The sequence below is a fragment of the Sminthopsis crassicaudata genome, chromosome 2 (genome assembly GCF_048593235.1).
Source record: "Sminthopsis crassicaudata isolate SCR6 chromosome 2, ASM4859323v1, whole genome shotgun sequence".
Taxonomy (NCBI): domain Eukaryota; kingdom Metazoa; phylum Chordata; class Mammalia; order Dasyuromorphia; family Dasyuridae; genus Sminthopsis; species Sminthopsis crassicaudata.
This window is the reverse complement of record NC_133618.1, coordinates 49864951-49889302: the sequence shown is the minus strand read 5'-3', so window position 1 is coordinate 49889302 and position 24352 is coordinate 49864951. Positions and strand designations below refer to the sequence as shown.

Here is a 24352-nt window from a genome sequence, read left to right as displayed (position 1 = left end):
CTAAGTGACTAATTCTGGATAAAAGATACTAAGTTGTGAGACCAGATGAAATGCAGTCTTTTCTAACCTCAAAGATTGTGTTTTGATCAGGAAGATTATTTCAGAAAAGCCTGGAAAGACCTACATGAACTGATGCTAAGTGAAGTGAACAGAACCAGGAGATCATTATACACAACAACAGCAAGATTATAGGATGAATTCTGATGGACACGTTCTTTTCAACAGCAAGGAGATCCAGGCTAGTTCCAAAGATCTTGTGATGGAGAGACCCATCTGCACTCAGAGAGGGGACTGTGGGAACTGAGTGTGGATCACATAGTATTTTCACTTTTTTTGTCGTTATTTGCATTTTATTTTCTTTCTCATTGTTTCCCTTTTTGATCTGATTTTTCTTGCACAGCATGATATTTGTGGAAATTGCACATGTTTAACCTATAGTGGATTACTTGCCATCTAGGATAGGTGTTGGGGAAAAGGAGGGGAAGAAATTAGAACACAAGGTTTTGCAGGAGTGAATGTTGAAAATTATCTACATATATGTTTTGAAAATATAAAGCTTTAGTAATAAAAGATATAATTGAGAAAAAAAAGATTGTGTTTTTCCTGTTCTGCCACAATACCAGGTCCTCTGAGGGTGTGTAATAAATAGTAATATCTGGCAAAGATGTTCAATATGGTGGGAACTCCCTTGGAGAGGAAGCACCTGGAGTCCAAAGACCAGTTACACACAGAGATGGAGCATTTCTTCCACCTTAAGTGCCTTTTTGCTGATGAATGACCACTCTGTCTTTCAGATGGTCAAGATGGGTTTGACCCCAGTCATGGGGTCATCCTTCTGCCAAGACAGGTGTAATTGAGACTCTTATTTAAGCAAGACTCACTCAGCTTGATACAATTCTTGGAAACAGGGGCTTCTTACTAATCAATCAATCAATAAACAAATATGTATTAAATAGCCACCACATGCCAACCCCTGTGTTAGGCATATAGACTACAATGACAAACATGAAACACCACTTGCCTTCAAGAAGATGACATTCTATCAAGGGGAAACAAGATACCAACAAATAGAAAGGTGATTCAGGAGATGGGGACAAGGGAAGCTGGAGGAGTCAGCAAAAGCCTCACATAGAAGGACACAGGAGTTTTGAAAGAAATAAGAGATCCTAAGAATGGGGGCATTCCAGATATGGGGAACAACTGGACAAAGGCAGCAGAGGCAGGTGATACAATGATGAGAAACAGCATCTAGGCCCACTTGGCTGGAATGTGGAGGATACCAAGAAGAATCATTTGTAAAAATCCCAAAGACAGGTAGTAGCCAGCCTGAGAAGAGCTTTACATGCCAAATACGAAATTTTTGTTTGCTGCCAGAAAAAAAAGCCAACAGAACTATCTGCACAAAGAAATCACACCATCAGATGTGCACTTCAAGCAGCTATTCGAGGGATGGATTGGAAATAAGGAGGCTTGAAGCAAGGAGGTTATTCCTAAGTGAGTATTCATGAGAGACCATAAGGATCTGAGCTGCACTGATTCCAAGAATCAGGACCTATGGAGGAAGCTGCCTCTAAGGTTCCACTGAGTCTTTAAAGCTCTAAGATATCGGGGCAGCTGCATGGCAGAATGGAGTCAAGAGGAGCTAAATTCAAATCCAGCCTCAGGCACTTGAGATTTCCTAGCTGTGTGACACTAGGCAAGTCACTTAACCCCACTGCCTTACCAAAAAAACAAACAAACAACAACAAAAAAAAACCCTAAAATATCTCACTAACAGACCCCATTCTCTCAAATCCAACCTGCAATATCCTTGCCATTCCATTGTTGTAGGAGCCCTGCACATGGTCTTCATTCTCCTGAGATTCCCACTATCTTTAGTCTAGCTGAGGGAACAGAGAGAAAGAAAAAGAAGCATCCTTATTGGACTAATTAGCCTTCTGAGAACTAGAGATTAGATGCAATTAGTGAGCAAAGACAGTATCATTTAGGCTCAAAGGCTTCAGTGTGGGAGAGATTTGTGGGAACATTTTACAAATGAGGAAACTGAGACCTGGGAGTTTGGGGGCAATAAATCACCTTTTAATTAGGCACTTGCAGGGAACTGTGCCAACGCTTTTCTACCAGAGGATGCTACCACTTTACAGATGAAAGAAATAAGGGCCAGAAAAGCAGCCAAATTGTAGGGCTTTTCAACTTCAAATTGTAGGATTGACATAGTGCAGGTTCAAATAACAGCTCAGAGCTTATTTAGACAACTCTGGACACACTACTTAATCTTTTTGGGCCCCAAGTTTCCTCATTTGTAAAATGAAAGAGGCTGACTAGTCTCTTTAGCTCTCCAATTTGAAGGAGAATCGGGAGCTGTGTTATTGTTCTTACCACTGAGCTACCCTGTCAAACCCTCCTCAAATTCCATCTTCCAATGGCCAATGCCTGTGGAGGTCTGCTGCTTGTTAGAGTCACCCCCTGCTGCTGGGCCCAGGGAATGCCCCCCTCCCTCTGAGGGAGCTAGACCAGGTACAGAGGAAATAGCAGACCCCAGAGCCAGGGGTTTCGGAGCTCCGGGGCCCTACCCAGTGACTCATTCTCAAGCCAGCAGGCTGAGCTCATAAGCACTCCTTTGTCACCAGGAGGGGAGAGAGGGAAGCCAGCCCCAGAGTTCTCCCTTCACAAGCTCTCTTCAAGCCTTTGTTCACTGATCTCTTTCCCAGTCCCAGCCCTTCCTCTTTCTACTCTTTCCGCTCTGAAAGCCTGCCAGGGGTGTGGAATAAAGATTCACAGGAGAAGCTCACTGTCCTGGGAAGGCAGCACACCCAGCAAAGGAGCAGTAGGTTTGGGAGCCCGGGGCTGGAGTCTTGGTTTTGCTACTGTAGCTTTGGACAAGGCCCATCCAGTCTGTTTCTGCCTCTCTCACCCCAGGAGACTACTTAAATGAGCTCTACAGTTTCTTTGCTTATGTGCAGAGCACAGGTGCTAAGGGCTGGGGATGGGAGGCAAGCAAAAAAGATAGCTCCTGCCCTCAGAGAGCTTACTTTCCAATGAGGGAAATGACACATGAAAAAGGAGAGGGAGAGAGCTTTGTGCATGAATGCCCATTAGAAGAAGGACCACAAGCTCAGAAGCATTTTCAGTGTGAGAAAGCTTTGGAAGCTTGGGCAGGCTCTAGAGTTTACAAAGCACTTTGGTATAGACATTATTAACTTGTCTATTTCCACAAAACATTTTAGAAGAAAAAGCACTGACTCTGGTGGTCATGGGTTCAAATCCCACCTCTAATACTTACTACTGGTGTGGCCTTGAAACAGTTAGAATGGGCTTTGGTTAACTCGTGTAAAATAAGGGGTTGGATGAGACTGTCCCTGATTATCTGATTGTCTCCACCCTTTTATATCTATGATTTTTATGACTATTCTGTGACACAAGCTGAGCATGCAGGTATCATTATCGCTGTGGTACAGATTAGGAAACTGAGGTGCAAAGTCATTTGATTTGCCCAAGATTATACATCTACATCTAGGAGCAATCCTGGGGTCAAGAATCTGACCAAAGTGATAGAACCCGAGTTCAAATCCAGAACCAGATGTTTTCTAGCACGTAGTATAGTACCAAGGACTGGTTGAATGAATGAGAAAAGAGGAGGTTTCATCCCTCAGCATTGTCCTTGAAGGCCAATCTGGGTGAAGGTAGCTCCTTCCTTCCTCCTGCTTCCATACTCAATATTCACAGTATGGGCTAAGCCCTCCAGCCCCACATAGCAGGGAGGGTATCATCGGAATTGTACCAGCAGCAAGGGAGAGCAGGAACACCGAGAGGAGAAAGGGAAGACTTCTATTCTGCCAGCTATTTCCTGGTAGGGCATAAGGAACCAGAGCTGGCCAGCCAGCAATGTGAAAGTGACATTCGCTCCGTTGGCAGGCAGAGCTTCTTAGGCTGACGCTCTCTCCTCCATACATTTGGCTTTGCTGGTCTATTGCCCTGTATTATTGTTTATTGATATCCCTAAAACATCAATGTAACTATGCTAATCACTAGATCAAGAAGCTTCAGTGGCTCCTTATTGCTTCCAGGAAAACAAAACAAAAAACCACAGACTTCTCCATGTAACAGTTGAAGCCCTTTACAATTTGACTCCAGTTTCTTTTCAGTGCTCTTTCAGTCTTCCCTATCCTGTACTGTATGTTCCAGCTAAAATGACTTAATTTGATATTCCCCATGGGTGATATATCTCCCACCTTCTTGTCTTTGCACAGTCTGTCCTTCATGTCTGGATAACTCACTCTCCTTGATTCTACACTACAGGACCTCTAACTTCCTTCGAAGCAAAGGTAAAGCTTTTCCTAATTCCCCCTCAATAATCAATTTTCTCACCTGGAGTTAGTAAGACTCATCTTTCTGAGTTGAAATCTGACCTAAGATTTACTAGCTAGATTTTGCTAGATTTGGTCACAGTTATTGCCCTCTTTTGCCTCAGTTTCTTCATCTGTAAAATGAGCTGGAGAAGGGAATGGCAAACCACTCCAATGTCTTTGGGGAGAAAACCCAAAAGGGGTCATTAAGAGTCATGTGTTGTGACTTTTAGGCACATGTTGTTCCTCCCAATATCCAGCAGAATGTAAGCTCTTTGAAGAGAGGATTTTATTTGTCTTTGTATCCTCCAGTGCAGTGTCTAGCACACAGTATTTAATAATTGCTTATTGAATTGAAATGAGTAATTATATTAATAACAATAATAACAACAATTGGCATTTACATAGGTTTGCACAGGATCTTACAGATATTAATTTCATTTGACCTCACACCAACCCTGGGAAGCAAAGCTCGATGTTTCCCGTGTGGGAGTTCAGGAAAAAGGACAATTATTTCTGGTTTGGCTAGACACAATAAAGGCATCATGGAGGAGCTGGCATTTGAGCCATCCCTTGAAGTATGACCAAGAATAAGACAAAGAGAAATGGGTTGGGAAAGATTCTGGAAAGATGAAATGTGAAGGGATATGGGAAAACACAGGATTTTTGGGTTCAGCTGGAGCACGGGATGCAAGAATAGCAGAAGTAGATGGGAAGACTGGAGTCTTGGGGTCAAGCAAGTTGTGGAGGATCTCCAAAAACAAGGGAAGGAATCTTGTTTGGTAGATACTAGGAAGCTATTAAAGGCCTGGATTAAGGCCTTTGATCCCACTGGGTTAAATGGGAAGAAGCAGCTATGGGGTGCCATGGTACAAAGAGCATTGGTCTTAGAGTCAGGAAGGCTCATCTTCCTGAGTTCAAATCCTACCTTGGACACTCCACTTATTAGCTGTGGGATCCTGGGAAAGTCACTTAACTCTGTCTCCAGTTTCCTTCTTGGTAAAATGAGCTGGAGAAGAAATGGCAAAACACTCCAGTATCTATCTTTGTCAAGAAAATCCTAAATGGGGGTTGTGAATTGTCGTACACAACTGAAAACAATTGACCAACAACAACCAACTATGAAAATATTGTTTTATCCCCAGTAGATGTAATGAGTGCATTTTTCTTTCCTTCCTTCCTTCCTTCCTTCCTTCCTTCCTTCCTTCCTTCCTTCCTTCCTTCCTTCCTTCCTTTCTTCCTTCCTTCCTTCGAAATTGGGGTTAAGTGACTTGCCCAGGGGTCACACGGCTAGGAAGTGTTAAGTGTTTGAGACCAGATTTGAACTCAGGTCCTCCTGACTTCAGTGCTGGTTCTCAATCCACTGCACCACCTAGCTGCCCCACAAATGCATTTTTAATAGAAAATGCCTCAACCCAAGGGATGACAACAGGTATTGTTTCAGGTATCTTAATATGGTAGAATTTACTGACTTGCTACATAGAGTCTAAAACCCCTTTCAACCCTGACATTCTCTATTTAATATCCCCCCTATAATCTATAATCTATAATCCTATAAAGACCAGTATCATCGAAATATAGATTTAGATCTAAAAGGACCTGAGTGTCTTTTAAGTCCACTCCCTCCCTCCTTCATTTTACAGATCTGGAAATGTAAAATCTAGTGACTTGTTCAAGATCCCACAACTATGAGAGGCAGTTTGGGGCTAGCGGCACCCAAATCTACATGTTCCTGTGAGAAGGCGCCCCACCCACATGCCATGGTGGGAGATATAGGCTAGTCCATAGGAGAAGGATGGACAGTTCGGTCTGCTCCCCAGAAGGTGACTGAGCTCAGTACCAAGCATTAGGAGCTACACATAGGCTCACCCCTGACTCTCTGGGTGCCCTCAATAGGCATCTCCACACTCATCACAAGAGACCTGATGGGATGCTTGGCTACTATCCTATTGCTCCATGTGCTTTGACCTCTGGTTCTAAATGCACTGGGTGGGGTGACAAAGGGGGTGAGGCTATAAGTGAGTTCCATGGCCAAGTAGTGGGCCAGTGACTGGAATCTTTCTGGGAAAAAGCTTAAGAGTCCCCTTCAAAACAGTAGAACGCCATTCCTATTCCTTCCAAGCAAAGTCGTGGGCTGAACTCCCTGGTCTCCTGTTGTGGTCCATAGGTCAGAACATGTTCTGATCCAGTGAATCCAGCCCCCTGCCTTTCTCCCCTGGGCCAGAGATAAGCTAGTTTCCATCTTTTTCACAAGCAGAGGTCTGCTCAGGAGTTTCCCCTGTGAGAGAGGTGGAGGGGAAAGCAAGGAAGAGGGAGAAGGTGAGCCAGGGGCCAGCATCCATGAGGACATTAACCAACCAGTGTCAGATCTTCCACCAGATGCTGCTTCATGGGCCCCCAGCAGCTGTGGAACTCATAAACCTGCTCGCTGCTGGGCCAGGGGAACGGGTACCACTGAGGTTCACATTTTCCTTTCTGGACTAGAAAAAGCCAGCAGTGGGCAGTGGCCCCAGTGGAGCTCAGCAGCAGCTGCTGGGGACTGGGGGAGGGGCAGGGAGGGAGGAAAGGGGAGGTCTGCCAGCAGCTCTCCTATCCTGAGCTCTCCCTGTCCTGCTTAACTCCCTCCTATAGTGTCCCTCTTTCTCACTTATTTTCTCTTCTGTTCTTACTGGGATGTTCTCACCCTCCCCTCCTTGGCTCTTAACTAGAAATCTCGGTTTTATTTTATTTTTTAAATTTTTCTGTGTGTTTTTTCCCCCCCTTTGGCCTTTTAGAGAGAATAGTGTTGCAAATTGCACCAAAAGGCATGAAATATTTACAAAATAAAGAGCTTTTAGCAGAGGAGACTGTAAGTAGCCCTCCCAGTTGGGGAGCTGTTAGTTACAGGCAAAGGCAACCTTGGGGAGTTAATCAGATTTCAGGGTGATCATGCTACTTGGAGAGGGGTCTGGGAAAAAAGAGAGAATTGATCCGAGGGAATAAGAGCAAAATCGCCCAGCTTGGCCCAGCTGCAGCCCCCCCCCCCCATCCTGCCCATGGGTAATGTCAACTCTCCGCACAGCTGGAGGTGGGGAAGAAAATCAGACTGGCAGTTCTAACAATTCTGACCCAGGGGGTATATTTCTTTCTCTTCTTGAAGGGGGTGAGGCAAGGAGAAATCTTCTATTCTCAGCACCCGGGATGCTGGGAGCACTCTCCAGAAACAGGTCTGTGCACCCTCTCCAGGTACTTGGGGACTTTCAGACCATCCCCTGTCCTTAGAGCCTTTCCAAATCCCATCTCCAGTGACATTAATGGTGGGATGGGGAGATAAAGAGACACCAAGGTTCCGTTTCAGCTCCAGAACCTACAAGTTAGGCCAGCGCCTTGCTGAGGACCCTACTACTTGCCCGGGGCTATTGTGAGACAATGTAAGGCTTCAGGTGGTATAATCCATGAGAGTTGTAATTACTCCTATTGGTTTCCAGGATTTGGCTCCAAGGCCGGGAAATTTAGCTTTTCTTTTAGAGATTAGGAAACAGCGAAAGTGATAGACCCAGGATTCAAAGCATCTTCTCCAACTCCAAATCTAGTTTCTTCTTTCCCCAGGGCCCAGCTGCCCCCTTTCCTCCAGCTTCAATGTACTTCCTTATTATTTCCACTCATCACTCCCAATTCTGCCCTCAGGGGCCAAGCTGAATAAAAAGATCTGTTGGTCCCACAGCCTTCTGGATCCTAGAAGACATCCAGACCACTCCCATAAACCTTTTCTTCGTGTTACACAGCTGAGGATGCTTCACCCAGTCCACAGGGGACTTATCTCAGTTTAAATCACCCACAATCAGAAGTTCTCCCAGCTTATCCACATCTTCTAAAAAGGGTCATTGACCTCTGATTTCCCTATTTATCTTTGGTTCTCTTTGAAACTCCCAGAAATCCTTGTTCCTATCCCTTAATACTTGAAAAGGTCAGTGATTTCATGAATAGGAGTGGAGGGTGGAGGAGGGCAGGAAGGGAAGATTTTGATTTGATCCTCATAGCAATCCTGGGAAAGATGCTATTATTATTCTTGTTTTACAGTTGAGGTAGACTGAGGCAGACAGAGGTTAACTTGACTTGCTAAGGGTAGCGTAGTAATGTCTGAGGCTGACTCCAAGCTCAGTGCTCTATGCCCTGCACCGAGCCATGTCTTTTCATTCTTGACCATGTGTCTCCATGAATCTTCCCCTAGAAAGTCTTCCAACTTGCCAATTTAACTTGGGTTAAGTGACTTACCCAGGGTCACACAGCTAGGAAGTGTTAAGTGTCTGAGTCCATATTTGAACTCAGGTTCTCCTGACTTTAGAACTGGTGCTCTATCCACTGAGTCACCTAGCTGCCCCAATCCTTCTGGTTTTTTATGTGTTTCATACACAGCCCACTGGGGCTGCCCAGCTAATGACCTTCATCTCAACACATGCTCCTTCTCCATCAGTCACACAAAATGTTTTCATTCCATGCAGCTGGACAAGAGACCCATTGATTTAGTCCATTAGCATCATGGACGATGAGCTTGATCCAGGAACGGAATTTGGCATTTACCATGGATTGCCTGGTACATCTTTTCCCTAGCCAGAGGGCAGGAACTATGTTCTAAATTTCCCTGGACCACCCTGAAGCCTCAGAAAGGAGATGAGGGAAATCATCACTTCCCTTCCCCACTGGCAAGGAAACCAGTGTTCCTAGGACAGCTTTGGCCAGTAGCTTCAGCACAAAACCTTTGCCTTGGGCTTCACTTGCAGGTCAAGAGCACTCTATTTCTCAGAGTATTTGTCTCCCTTTAAGGTTCTTCCCAGGAATCACTTCCTCTGAGAAGCCTTCCTGGATTATCTCTAAAAAACATGCTCTCCTGCCTCAATTTCTTCTTGGCTCCCAAGATGATTGTTTCATGGAAAAAATGGTCACTGGGAATAATATGCTGTCTTTTTTTTTTTTTTTTTTTTTTTGGTCCCTTTTAGCAGAGTTCATGAAGTCTATTGGTACTGCCAAGGTTTTAGAACCAAAAAAGGGGACATATTCTAAGGCCGTTTCATAGAGAGGACTCCCAAGTCCTGTACACTTGGAGTTAAGGAATGCCAGACATCCCCCCCACCAATTCCTGACCAGCTGCTTCCCAATGAAACCAAATGGAAGATCAGTTCTTTTCTTACCTTTGATGCTGTGTTTGGTGGGCCCCCGGAACCAAGGCAAGAGCAGCAGGAAAAGTAGATAAATGAATGACAGACCATTGATCCGGAACAGGCAGGCTGAGGAAGGAAAGAGATGAAGCAGATTAGATCTGGGCACTGAAGAGGAACAAATCAGGCTCTGGTTAACCTCCTTTCCCTGCCCGAGCCAGGTTCTTTCCAGGAGAGAAGGGGGCAGGGGCAGGGCAAGAAAAAACAAAACCTATCTGCAACCAGAAACATATTCTCCCTTTATTGTTTTTGTTTTTAATGGTTTATATTTGCATTTCTAAAATCACCCTAAATAAATGATGGTGAACTTGAACGGATCTGCTTTAGGATGGGTCACTGTCTTGATTAGAAATCTTCAGCTTTTCAAAGTTCCAAGTCTTTTTCTATAATATGGATGGGAAAAGTATTAACTATTGTTTTATTATTTGATAACACAGTTTCGGGCAAGGTCAATGGGGGGATTTGTTTTCCTTGACTAGTTATGTTTGTATTGGTTGAGTTTTTCTTGCTTCTCAATGGGGAGGGAGAGAATGAGAGAAATAGAAGAGAGAGAATGCAAGCCTGAAAATAAAATAATTATTGAATTTAATAATTTAATTCAATATTAATTGCCTATTTATTATTAATTATTATTAATTGCTCAAGGTATTATATGCTCATTGTTAGGAATAGAAAAGTTAAAAAAAAAAAAAAGAAGAAGAATGCTAAAATCAGGAAGACCTAAGTTCAAATACCACCATTTCTTCCCTTAAGGAATATTGTACTGGGGTGGAGGTGGGCAGCAGGGAAGAACATGCATTCCTAGAAAGAAAGTCTCATATGAATTTAGGTCTTGATTTGAATAAAATTTGTAATCACATTAAGCTAGTTATTACAGCTCATCATTAGCATTTATAGTTCACTTTAAGGTTCACGACCTGCTTTACAAATATGATCTCATCCTCACAACTCTATAAGGAGTTAAGTACTATTATGATTCCCATTTTACATGAGAAGAAACTGAGGCAGACTGTGGTTAAATGGCAAGGTCATATAGCTAAGAAGTCTATTGGTAACTCAGGTCTTCCTGATACTAGCATTCTATCCACTGTGCTATCTACCTGCCTAATATGAAAACTAATCAATATGATAATAGCTCACATTGATTTTAAGGTTTGCAAAGCACTTTACAAATATTTCATCATTTGATCTTCAACAACCCTCTAAGGGAGGTGCTATTATTGACCCCATTTTACAGATGGGGAAACAGAGTGAGGAAACAGAGAATGTGAGAAGCTAGGTGACTTTCCCAGAGTTACATAGCTAGTAAAAATCTAAGGGCAGGTTTTTAATCCAGGGATCCATGGTGCCAAGGCTGGCACTTTACCCACGAAACCAGGGAGTGGTGATGTAGACTACTGATGTCATAGTATCCATCTACTCATATAATCCCATGGTTTTTATAGTTTTTCTTAGACAAAATTTATTATATTGAAAGTTTTATAAATATGGAAACATTTCTGCTAGTTAACTATAATGAGTATATTTTACATAGAGCAAACAAAGCTTTATTATTTTTTCCATTTGTATCATAGAATAAGAGTTGGAACTCTGAAAGACTTAAGAGTTCTGATCAACACAATTACCCACCACAGAAACATGCTGCTTACCTCCTGATGGAGAGATGATGGAGTCAGAAGGCAGACTGAGAATTTACACACACACACAATATCTCTCTCTGTCTCTGTCTCTGTCTCTGTCTCTCTCCGTTCTCTCTCTCTCTCTCTCTCTCTCTCTCTCTCTCTCTCTCTCTCTCTCTCTCTCTCTCTCTCTCTCTCTCTCTCTCTCTCTCTGTCTCTCTCTCTGTCTCTCTCTCTGTCTCTCTCTCGTTCTCTCTCTCTCTCTCTCTCTCTCTCTCTCTCTCTGTCTCTCTCTCTGTCTCTCTCTCTGTCTCTCTCTCGTTCTCTCTCTCTCTCTCTCTCTCTCTCTCTCTCTCTCTCTCTCTCTCTCTCTCTCTCTCTCTCTCTCTCTCTCTCTCTCTCTCTCTCTCTCTCTCTCTCTCTCTCTCTCTCTCCACTCTGTCTCTGTTTCTGTTTCTGTCCTCTCTCTCCATAGTCCATGGGGGAATTTATTTTGCTTGACTATATTTATAATGTTTTTGTTTTCTTGATTTCTCCATGGGAGGGAAAGAGAAGGGAGAGACAGAATGCAGACCTGAAAGCAAAATAAAATAGAATTTAAAAAATATATAATAGGGGCAGCTAGGTGGCGAAGTGGATAGAGCACCAGTCCTGAATTCAGGAAGACCCGAGTTCAAATCTGGTCTCAGACATTTAACACTTCCTAGCTGTGTGACCCTGGGCAAGTCACTTAACCTCAGCCTCAGGGGGGGAAAAAAAAAAAAAAAAGAATAAAAGTTGAAGAAATGTCAAACATCTTCTAGACCAGAGGCGTAAGACACAGTGCACAATATCCCCACCTGCAAATAGATTAAAACGTATTTGGGAAATATTTAACAAATATATAATAGAACACAGATAACACCGATAAATTGTTCTCTAAGTCACTATGTGGTGCCACAGTTCTCACGTCCTGACCCAGTTTCCCTGATTGTCCAATTCAGTTACTCTGCCTCAGGTTATAACCATTCCCTTTTAATGTTAAGATAAAGACCTTATATCTTAGACTATAGCCTAAGGCTATAGTCATTCCTCTTACTTAATGTTTGATGGGATAAAGGTCTTTATCCATTTTAGACATCATTAGAATATCAGGAGCCTCTCCAGTACCTCCTCCATTCTAGGTTCCTCCCCCCATTAGGTCAGCCCCATCCAGGTACCTCCCACGTTATGTCATTGTTCTTGTTACCTTATAAAAGAATCTTGGATCGGACTTTGAGGGCTGGATTCTTTGAAACAATTGTCTCATTCAGCTTTCAGCTCTGGGACCAACCATGGATCCATTGGTCTCAGTAAATCTCTTCATTTTAATAAATTCCCTATTGAATACTCTCTAATTCCTGTCTTGCTCAGTTTCTCCGGCATTACAAATATAAAATCCTGATTTATAGTTAACTGACCATTTCTATTTGAGTTTGACATCACTGATTCAAAAAACAAAGATGGAAGCCTGACACCTTCGATTGACATGTAGGCCGGTAGCCCAAGAAGCCTCGATTACCCTCACCTCCTACTCCATGGCCAAGAAAGGCACATGGGTACTCCAGTGGCTCTCTTTGCCAACATACTGCACCCAACGCAGCCCCATGGCAGCATAGGGGCTTACCAGGAGCGAATCAAACATGGCTCAGATCACTTCCTCTTCCTTTGAAGTTTCTCCTTCACCCTGCCCTCAGATTCAGAGTGTGAACAGCTGAGATTTTCTGGGTCTTTCTCCCCAATCAAAAGGCTTTGGGAAGAGGAGAAATTAAGGGAAGAATTCACTTTCTTAATACTTCTTTGGGTAGAATGAGGTGACCAGGGTTTCCTGCATAAAAAGCCTGGGGCACTGAGATAAGAACTGAGCGCAATTCTCATTTACATTTTATTGGGGATGAGAGAGGGATTTTTTAAAAGAATGCTGGGAGGTAAACATAAGCCTTATTATCTGCATTTTACAGCCGGGGAAGCAGAGGTTCAAAGATTATGTGGTGACCCAAGGGCAGGCAGGCTGCTGGTTTAACCAGAAATACAGTAGGGGCTATTGTGGGTAGTGTGGGGATTGTTAGAATAAAGATGGTTGCATCTAGGAGGATTTCTAGGAGAGGGAAGAGCTTGGACTTTGCCTGGAGAAATGTAGATGGTAGTGAATGGGGTGTCAACAGGTATTCATTTATTAAGCATTAATGGTGTTCCAGGTACAGTGCGAAGTGCTGGGAAAAAAGTTAGGCAAAAAACAAAAAACAAAAACAAACAAACAAAAAAACCCAAACAAACAAACAAAAAACCTTCTGAAAGAGCTCACATTCAAATTCTATATTGAGTAGAGAAAGGCAATCTAAAAGGAAAAGGCATTAGCAGCTAATGCTAATTAACATTTGTTGGACTAAAAGGCTGTTGAGGTCTATTCCATCTCTAAACTTTGGGGATCTCCCTCCAATTCTTTAGGGCTTTGGAAAGCCTGTCCTTTAAGACCCCCTTCTCCCCCAGACCCATTCCCTTAAAATCTCCAGAAGACCCTCTTCCCCAACTCTCCTCCTCTCAAATTAAAGAAATGACCAACTCCTTTTTTTTTTTTTTTGATCTTCTAGAAAATAAGATTTTCAATAATTATGCATTTTAAAAAATCAATCCAATTGACCCACAAGGGAGAGGGAAATGCATTTACAGCAAAAAGATTTCTCCAGTTCCGCTTTCTCCAGGCTGCCCAGGACTGCCTACCCCTCCTTCTGAACCTTAGTACCAGAGCAACATCCACAAAATCTCTGAGAAGAGTTAACTGCCCTGGAAATACCTCTTGAGTTTTAAATGGGTCAGCCCACAAGCGAGCCTTCTGGGCTAGTCTGGTGGACACCTGCCTCCTCTGGTTATCCCAAGTGATGAAAACAAATGAGCAGGGTCAGAAGCTTAATGGTTGGGGGGCAAAACCTTTGACATAGTGTGGGAGAAAGATCAGGATTCACAAGCTTTCAGTTGGTGGAATCTGGTGATCTGGAGCATCTAATCTGCGATTTCTCCCTCATAGAAGAAAGACTATCTGCTTGGATCATCAGGACATGGTTAGTGTGATCGTAAAATAAACTGCTTTAAAAGTTATAAAGCTCTGTACTCATGTGAGGTGGAAGCAACAGCTGTCATGTGGAGTAGCAACAGACGTCCTTTGAAGCTTAAATTCGATGCTCTTTCCTCTTGAGAGTTATCTGTCAAAGAGTACACACTCTTAACACTGCCAGAAGAGCTCAGTGTCTGCATGGACTTTTTGGTAAGCAATAAGACAATAAACAAAAAGTTCTGTAACTCTAGGTTCATGTCTTTTGAATCAGCAATCCCACAACTAAGACTATATTTATTAGCAGGAACAAAAGATCTATGTATACCAAAATAAATAAATAAATAAATGAAAATCCAGCATCAATATTCAAAAAGAGCAATAAACGAAACAACCATGTATCCAATGATTGGGGAATAACTTTGAAAAATTAAAGGTTTTTAATTTTTGAAAACATTAAAGAACAGTTAGGGGCCATAGTGGCCATAGTAGGGCACCAGCCCTAGAATCAGGAGTTCAAATGTGACCTCAGAGACTAGCTGTGTGGCCCTGGGCGACTTGTTTTCCAGAAGTATGGAATTTGAGATCCTGGGGTTCTGTCCTCCCACTACTGGACAATTCTAACCATATCACTGCTCTGGCAAGGAACCCTTTTGAAGGTGGCCCCAGAGAGTTTCTGAGACAGGGAAATGTGGCTCACAAACAAGAGGCATTACATCCAGTTTCCCCCTAAACTCATTAGGTTGCCTTGAGCTTACCAACTCTAGAAGTGAAGTAGGGGGCACCTAGACCATCTCTTCTTTTCTTCTATTGAGTCAATGACCACTACGACTTTGATCTTTTTCTCATTTTGCAATTACCTTTACCACAGATTCTGCCTATCTTCCCTAACTTCATCTACCATTATCATTACATATAGGGAAGCCCTCAACTTGGGCTTGAATCTAGAGTAGAAACTTTTGTAACTCTGGGAAAGTCACCTCTTCCTTGGTCTCAGTTTTCTCATTTATAAAATGGATTCAATGATCTCCAAGGTACTTTCCAATTCTTCTAACTCTCATGACAAACCTTCTAAAACCACTGCTTTCATAACGTCCCAACTTTATTGAAGAACTGTTAGCCCAATAGGATGGGCTTCCCATTTCTTATCACATCAACTCCAAAGTTCTCCCAAACCCTGAACATCAGGGCCTCACCTCAACTACCCAACTACACCCTGAAAGTCACTTTCTCACCCAGGAGGGGTAGAGATGTCTCCAGTATCTGATGTAAAAGAAAGATCTGGAGTCAGAAAACCTCTTTAAATCTAAATTCTACTTCTTCTCTATGTGACCATGAACAAATCATGCCTCTTCTGGCCTTAGTTTGCTCATGTGTAAAATAAGGAGATGGAAACTCTAAGGTGTCTTCCAGTTCCAAACCCTCCATTGATCCATGTTGGTACCAACATGTTCTTTCTCCCCCTTCTTTGGTCCTACTTGAAATGTCCTTTCACCTACTCTAGGGGCCCTTGGGTGGTCTAAAGAAGCCTCTGGATTCCTTCTCAGAATAATGTTTTTCAAATGTATAAAATAAAATATGTAGGATTTCAAAGTAAAATGGTAATTTTTCTCATCCAAGTTCACAGACTTCCTGAATTCTATGTTTGTGGCTCTGAGGTGAAACCCCCTCTCCCTCGCCCCCCCCCCCCCACCCCCGGACTTTTGTTGTTTAGTTATTTTAGTCTAACCCTTTGTGACATTTTTTAAAAGGTTTTCTTGGCAAAGATACTGGAGTAGTTTGCTATTCCCTTCTCTGGCTCATTTTTACAAATAAGGAAACTTGCAAATGGATGAAGTGGCTTGTTCTGGGACAAGGTTGGATTTGAAATCAGGTCCTTCTGATTCCAGGCTCAGTTCTCTATTCACTGTACTAGATTGCTATCCTATAACAACTTGAAATGTTGAACTATCTATTTGAAACTTACCCACTTGTCCTCCCAAGCTCAAGCCAAGGAAATTTATCTTAATCAGTACAATCCATAACAATCTCTTCTTCTTCTGAATCCCTATTAGAATTGAACATTTGGGCATTACTTAATAGTATCCTATTATATCCTGTTTTCCCCTTCAAATAGCTTCAAGCCTTTATGTCTCAACCTGTCTAGATTGAGTGTGATTTGGCCAGATGGAGAACTGTAAAGGGCTAGAACTGAGCAATGTACTTGGATAATGAAGCACGTGAGACTAATTGCCAATTGGACGGTTCCCTATTAACTTGTTTGAAGGTTGACCCTCCCCAGCTATTCTGTGCTGACTTGATTGGTGGGACAAAGAGGGGGAAGTGACTTGTGTGGGAGGAGTAGGAGAAACTTGGGTGGTGGAACTCACGCTCTCTCGAACTCGTGACCTGGCGTTGGAGGGGACGGTAAAGATCTAGAATAAAGACGTTTAGGTGATCCTGACTCCGGCTGATTTCTGGAAAGATAGAGTTCCAGCAGAGAACCAAAGGAGGTCTGTTAAATCAGCCCCCTCCCCACCAATCTCTGACAGCAGGCTCCTGAACTGACTTCAAGGGACTTGAGACTAACCAGCTTCATGAAGATCTGTTTAAAAATCCCCTCCCTGGTACAATGGAAAATCTTCCCAGAAACCCCTGTCTCTTTCCAACTTGTCCAATTTTTGTCCAGCCTTGCTTTGTTATCTCCGTTCCCAATGGAAAGGGAGAGGTGTGTTGTTGTTGGATCTGGATGGGGGGCAGGGTGGAGAGAGAGAGATCAGAGGCTGGAAATTTGTCAGGGGGAGCTCAGGAGGGGCTGGAATCTATGATCTAAAGGATGGCCATCTAGTTCCACTAGCAGCCCAGGGGCTGAGCAGAGGGGAAAGAATCTGGAAGATTCTGCAGACTGCCAAGAGCCAGGAAATTGGAGATTAAGGGAGCCAGAGGGAATGGGGGCAAAGGAGAGGGTGTGGGAAGCATTTTGGAGGCTCCAGAATGGTGGGGGAGGACTTCTGTATGCCAATTTCAACTTGGAGGAGGGCAGAGGCTGCCAACATATCTCTGGGGCCTCTTTCTCTGGCATGAGGGAAGAGCAGTTGGCAGGTCCCACCAGGGACTTCCCCCCTTGCTCCCTTGAGCTGGGCTGGGCCTAGGTATTGAATAACAGGACTTGTTCCCTTTTCACTAGAAAGTGACCATTCCAAATGTCCATCTGGCCTCCCTGGCTCCAACTATGGTACCAAGGGAGGCCCCTGGCCATTCTGTGTTTGTGGAGATGAAGGTCCCAGTCAATCTCTAGATGAGGTCCAGCCCAAACCATCTGGTTTCATCAGCCCTGCCCCAACAGAAGTCCAAAGCAGTGGGGCAGAATATACAAATGCAGTCGTTAGTAATGCAAACCTCCCTGTCCAACCTCCCATCTCCAATTTTTACACAGAAAAATCCCATTGAAATATACATGGAGCTTTTAGGATAAGAACCCACTATATGACAAAAGCTGCTGGGAAAATTGGAAATTAGTATGGCAGAAACTAGGCATTGACACACACTTAGCACTGTCCACCAAGATAAGGTCAAAATGGGTTCATGATCTAGCATAAAGAATGAGATGATAAATAAATTAGAGGAACATAGGATAGTTTACCTCTCAGACCCATGGAGGAGGAAGGAATTTGTGACCAAAGAAGAACTAGAGATCATTATTGATCACAAAGTAGAAAATTTTGATTATATCAAATTGAAAAGCTTTTGTACAAACAAAACTAATGCAAACAAGATTAGAAGAGAAGTAATAAACTGGGAGAACATTTTTACAGTCAAAGGTTCTGATAAAGGCCTCATCTCCAAAATATACAGAGAATTGACTCTAATTTATAAGAAATCAAGCCATTCTCCAATTGATAAATTTGGTCAAAGGATATGAACAGACAATTCTCAGATGAAGAAGTTGAAACTATTTCTAGCCATATGAAAAGATGCTCCAAGTTATTATTAATTAGAGAAATGCAAATTAAGACAACTCTGAGATAACACTATACACCTGTCAGATTGGCTAGAATGACAGGGAAAGATAATGTGCACTGTTGGAGGGGATGTGGGGAAACAGGGAAACTGATACATTGTTGGTGGAATTGTGAATACATCCAACCATTCTGGAGAGCAATTTGGAACTATGCCCAAAAACTGTACATACCCTTTTACCCAGCAGTGTTACTACTGGGCTTATCTCACAAAGAGATCTTAAAGAAGGGAAAGGGATCCGTATGTGCAAAAATGTTTGTGGCAGCCCTCTTTGTAGTGGCCAAAAACTGGAAACTACATGGATGCCCATCAGTTGGAGAATGGCTGAAGAAATTGTGGCGTATGATTATTATGGAATATTATTGTTCTATAAGAAATCACCAACATGATGATTTCAGAAAGGCCTGGAGAGACTTATATGAACTGATGCTGAGTGAAGTGAGCAGTACCAGGAAATCATTGTAACTTTAACAACAATACTCTATGATGATCAATTTTAATGGACGTGGCCCTCTCCAACAATGAGATGAACCAAATCAGTTCCAATAGAGCAGTAATGAACTGAACCAGCTACACCCAACAAAAGAATTCTGAGAGAAGACTGTGAACCACTACATAGAATTCCCAATCCCTCTATTTTTGTCTGCCTGCATTTTGGATTTCCTTCACAGGCTAATTGTACGCTATTTCAGCAAAATAGTGTACAGAAAAACAACTGTTTGGACATGTATACATATATTGTATTTAATTTATACTTTAACATATTTAACATGTATTAGTCAACCTGCCATCTGGGGGGATGAGGGAGGAGGGGAAAAGTTGGAACAAAAGGTTTTGCAATTTGTAAATACTGAAAAATTACCCATGCATATATCATCAATAAAAAGATATTTTAAAAAGTGGGGGGAAGAAATATACATGGAGGACAGCCTTAGAGAGCTGGTGGGTCAGCAGGAGAACTCCCCTAAGGCATTAATCCTTTCCCCCATAGTGATGGTGATCATTGGGGGGATCCTACTGCTTGGTTATGATAAGACAATCTGGGGGCTGTTAAGCCACCAGTGGCCAATATCACCTCTCTTGGGAACCTCTCTGAGGGTTATGTGGCCAACCTAAGATAGGATTACTTAGAGCTAGAGAGAACGCAGAAGTCATTTCATCCAAATCCCTCCTTTTACAGATGAAGAAACTCTGGCACTGTGACATTCATGATGGGACAAAGGTCACACAGGTAGGCAAAGTTAGGTTTCAAACTCAGGTCTCTGGCCCCATATCCAGCAGTCTTTCCCATGGCTTTCCCATAGTGGCTATCAAAATAATCAACCAAATACTTACTGAATCTTTATGAAGTTACACTGATGGGAGGAGGATTGTTTTAGAAGATCATAGGGTTTAGAGATGGAAAAGATTTCAGTTCAATACCTTCAATTTACAAATAAGAGATCTGGGACCCAGGGATGGGGAATCCCTTGTCTACATACCTGTAGTTTTTAAGGAGCAGAGACAAATTTGACTTTAGATTTGATTCTAAAGTCAAAGGTTCTTTGTGCTACACCTCCTAACATAAGAGAAAATTTGATTACATCAGCTGTGTCCAAAAATGGAGAGGTAGTGAACTCCCTGTCAATGGAGGTATTCAAGCAAAGACAAGTGGTTTGGGAGTGCTCACTGTAAACTGAGTTGAAGAAATGGCTGGTATGGTTTATATTAAATCTGATCTCTGAAACACAGAATTTAGCCTCAAACACCAGCCCCAGAGACTTACCAGCTATTTGTCCCAAGCAAGTTACTGGCTCAGTTTCATCATCTATAAAATGGGAATAATAATAGTACCTGCCTCCCAGGGTTGTTATGAGGATCAAATGATATAATAATTGTAAAGGATTTAGGACAGTGCCTGGCACACAGTGATTATATAATTATTAACTATTATTATTATTATTTAAGTGAGTATAAGAACAATGTTGTGGAAAGGACCCCAGGGCTCTGTGACTTCATGTGAGGCACTGAAGCTCTCAAGGTCTCAGGCTCCTCATCTATAAAATGGAGCAGGATTTTACTAGATTGGCCCTCCAATCCCTTCCCACTCTGGCAGTCTGTGATTCTGTAATTAGAGATGTAATATTCTAGAATGAGGTTTCCACACTTGATAGAGAGAAAGGAATACAGGAGAAGAGGCATAAGGAAGCAAGCAACACCAACTCATATACATTTTATATTTCTTTTTAAATTGAGGCAAATAGGATTGAGTGATTTGTGTGTGTGTGTCTGAGGCTGGATATGAAGTCAGGTCCTCCCGATTCCAGAGCCAGTGCTCTAGCCACTGCACCACCTAAGTGCCCCAACACCAACTCTGCCCCAACACCAACTCTTGAAAACCAGTTCCTGGTTGGGTCCCTGGGCCACCCAGTATACAGTAGGAGCACGCGCTTGTCCATGGCTGTGATCTGTCCACCTGCCTACCCAGAGCTGCAAGCATGGGCTAGCTGCTCGCTGTGATTTTGCCTCAGTCTGTGACCTTGTGGAAAAAATATGCCTTTTCCTGTGCCAGCAACAAGAAGGGTGGGGGGGGGGAGATAAAGAGAAAGTCTCTTCCTCTTGGGCACACAGGCAGTGGGGCTGGCACACCCAGTGACCGTTTGTGTCTCTTCCTCTCTCTGTTTTCACTCTTCACCCAAGCCTGACTATCGGCTTTCTTACATTGAAGAAGACTCCACATACTACACTTACACAGCTACCCAGAAGCAAAGCCTCCCATAATCCCACCCCTAATGTAAGAGTGGACATGGTGGAGGATTATCAATTCAGTCTTCTGTAGACAAAGAGAAAAAGACCAGACTTGAAGTGAGAAGGCCTGAGTTCGAATTTCAGTTTTGCCACTTCCTAGGTTTGACGTAGGATAATTGCTTCACTTTCCTGAACCAGTTTCATCTGATAAGTGGGAAGAATAACTGACAATCTGCACACTGTACATATCACATATTTAATAAAAGCTTGATGAGTCAATAAGCATTTATTAAGCACTTGCTGTAATATACAGTATTAAGATTTGATCTAAATATTAAGCTGAATCTCTCCCCTTATTGAGCTCAGCTCACAGTGCCATTGTGAGGATTCAATAACATTGTAAAAGTATTATATTTCAGAGCAGGAGTTGGCTTGGAAGGAGGGCCAACTTTTTCCAAATCTGCAGTGCCATGGTTCCATAATGCTCACTGAGGCTGGATCTGATGAAGCTGTCCCCAACAATGTGGGATACTCCCCAAAGGGAGCAAGAAATCACAGCTATCCTCTTCCAAACACCCTCTGTTTCAAGATCCCTCCAAGCTCTGACATTTTATAGTTTCTAAAATCTGGCTGTAGTTAGGCAATCCAAAGTGATGTCTGAGCAATAAGGAGACAGACTTGAGCCTCTGAGGACTTAAATCGTCACTATTAACACTTTTCGCTCCTATTTGGGGTATGAATCCTGGGGTTTGTGGGTAGGGTTCATGGACTTGGATGGAAGGAAAAAGCACATTTTTATTTACTAGCTGAAATGTAGCATTTTCTACAATGAAGAATGCAACCAAGAAGCCATTATTCTAAAAAGGGGTTGATAGGTTTCATCAGCCAGCCAAAGGGGTCTCAGTCTGTATCTGTGTGTATGTGTGGCTGTCTGTCTCTGTCTCACCACACACACACACACACACACACACACACACACACACACACACACAAGAGTTAGGAACCTTTGGTTTAGAGGGGCTCTAATGAGATACAAAAGCATTTGGAATAGACTGACTCCCAGAAGAAGTGAAAGAGACAGAGACAAAGAGACAGAGGGAAGAAATGAGAGAAATAAGGGGACAGAGAGACAGAAAAAAGGAGGGAGGGAGAAAAGGGGAGGGGGAACGAGAGGAGAGACAGAGCAGAGAGAGTTAAGTGAGAGAAGTGGTCAAAAGACCAGGCTCCAGTGCAATGAGAACCAGACATAATTATTACTAGACTTCTGAGATTCCATAACTCTGTATCTTCCTGATGTTTGTTGTGTTTTTCCCCCCTCATCTGTTTCCTTGTAGTTACTGGCAATAAAAGAAAAGAAAATCCGGAGAAAACCTCAAAGGATTGTTCTTGTGGAAGGCTAGAGGGGAAGACTAAGAAATTATGTATCTGTGTCATACTAGGCAGAGGATCTGGGAGGGGAGAAGACGGCTACTTTTGTTGAAATGAACTGTTGCAAAATAATTCTCTCTTTCTCTCTCTCTCTCCCCCCCCCCCCCATCTATCTCTGTTTCTCTTTGTCTCTGTCTCTCTTTCTCTATATCTCTTTTCTCTGTGTCTCTGTCTCTCTCTTTGTCTCTCGTCTCTCCCTTTTCCTCCCCCCATCATTTTTCTTCTTTTTGTGCTTCTGTCCATGTCTCCCACCCAATCTCTCTGTCTCTCTGCCTCCCCAGCCTTTTCTCTTGCCGTCCATTTCTGTCTTTCTCTCTGTATCTATGGACTTTTCTCTCTTCTTTGATTCCTATACAACACTGTGCAAAGTCAAGAACTATAAGGAAGGACAAACAAAGCCAGCACTAGCTCCCCAATCCTGCTCCATTTGATAGAAAATAATATTATTATTGGGAGGGAAGAGGGTTGGTCCCTGGGGATCTTGAGACCAGAAAAGAGATTCGAGATCTCTGCTGGTAGGAGAGCTGGGAACTGGGGGCTGTGATGACAAGTGCTATACAAACTTGTTTGGGTTTGTATTCCCTTTCATTTTGTTTCTTCATGTAAATGTCTTTTTTTGCTTTAGTGGTTATTGAGTTTATAATAAAGACTTTTTAGTGCTAACCAAGAGGCTATGGGTGCAGAACAATGCATACACTGTCACCTCAGTTAAGGATATGATTAGCTGTGCTAAATGGTTCCCCCCAACACAATTTTTTTTTCCTGAGGCAATTGGTGACTTACCCAGGGTCTCACAGCAGGTAATATTAAGTGTCTAAGGCCAAATTTGAACTCAGGTCCTTCTGACTTCCAGGCTGGTGCTCTATCCTCTATACCAAGTAGCTGCCCCCCCCCCCCACCTTTTGTAATCCTTTATTACAAAGGATGCTCTTCAGGAGGGAAGATGGAAGAGACAAATTTGAAAATGAAAGTAATGTAAAAATGTAAAAACAAAAACTATCAATATATTAAAAAAAAAAAAAAAAAAAGCAGGCAGGCTATCCTGCCATTGTACCCTCTGCTACAGAGCTGGGTATAGTAGTAGGAAAAGCCCTAGATTTAGAGTCAAAAGACCTCAATGTGAATCCCAGCTGTGCCACTTACTGCATTGTAGGGTCTTGGGCAAGTTATAAAACCTGCCTGGGTCTCAGTTTCCCCATCTGTAAAATGAGGGGTTATCGAGCTTTTTGATCTTAGAACACTTCTTTACCCCTGAAGAACATTTTAAAATGTGGGTTTTTATGTATCTACATTTGCTATCTTAGAAATGAAAATCCCTTGGTATTATTATGTAACGTGCACTCCTGGCAGTTACAATTACCAGTCTGTCCTAGGCCCAACAGAGCACCTTTGACCACTGACCTTTGCAGTGTCAACTCTACCCGGCTCGCCTCCTCTGAGGCCTTCAAAGGTCTCTGGCCACAATTTCTTGAATCTATAGTTTAATAACCAGTAGCGCACTCAAGAACAGCCACATGTAATCTTAAAAGCCTTTATTGTACCTACTCACATAATGCCCTGACTTACTGCCCTGACTTGTTAACTTCTTACCTCTCACGGCTCCATCAGCTTGGCTCAGCTACCCCAGGCTAGGGAGCCAGGTTAAAGAGAGCGACTGCTGTCTGCAGTGGGCTTATAAAGGGCCTATGATGTCACACACAAAGCCAACCAGCAAGAGAGCCGTCACCCATTACGAAGCTATATCAATATGGCCAAGATCCCACCCACAGGGCAGTCCTAAATCCACAGAGAATACTTCTGGACCACTCAAATCTCCGTTGCCCTGTGGCACCGTCCATTTAAAGGGCCTTTACATTATTATAAAAAGAGTTTTGATTTCACAAGTCTATGGAAAGGATCTCAAGGACTCAAAGGGACCCAGGGGCACACTTGGAGAACCTTTGAGCTAGATGTGCCCTAAGGACTGTTCTG

At 42.9% G+C, this 24352-nt stretch overlaps 1 protein-coding gene across 2 annotated transcripts in view; it reads right to left on the bottom strand.

Annotated features, from left to right (window-relative positions):
- The window catches only part of PIEZO1 (piezo type mechanosensitive ion channel component 1 (Er blood group)), a 171625-nt gene that overhangs the window by 84043 nt on the left and 63230 nt on the right, over nt 1–24352 (bottom strand). For both annotated transcript variants that reach the window (XM_074286205.1, XM_074286204.1), the window contains exon 2: nt 9515–9610. In XM_074286205.1, the coding sequence (XP_074142306.1) occupies nt 9515–9610 (96 nt within the window). The remainder of the gene's footprint in view (nt 1–9514; nt 9611–24352) is intronic.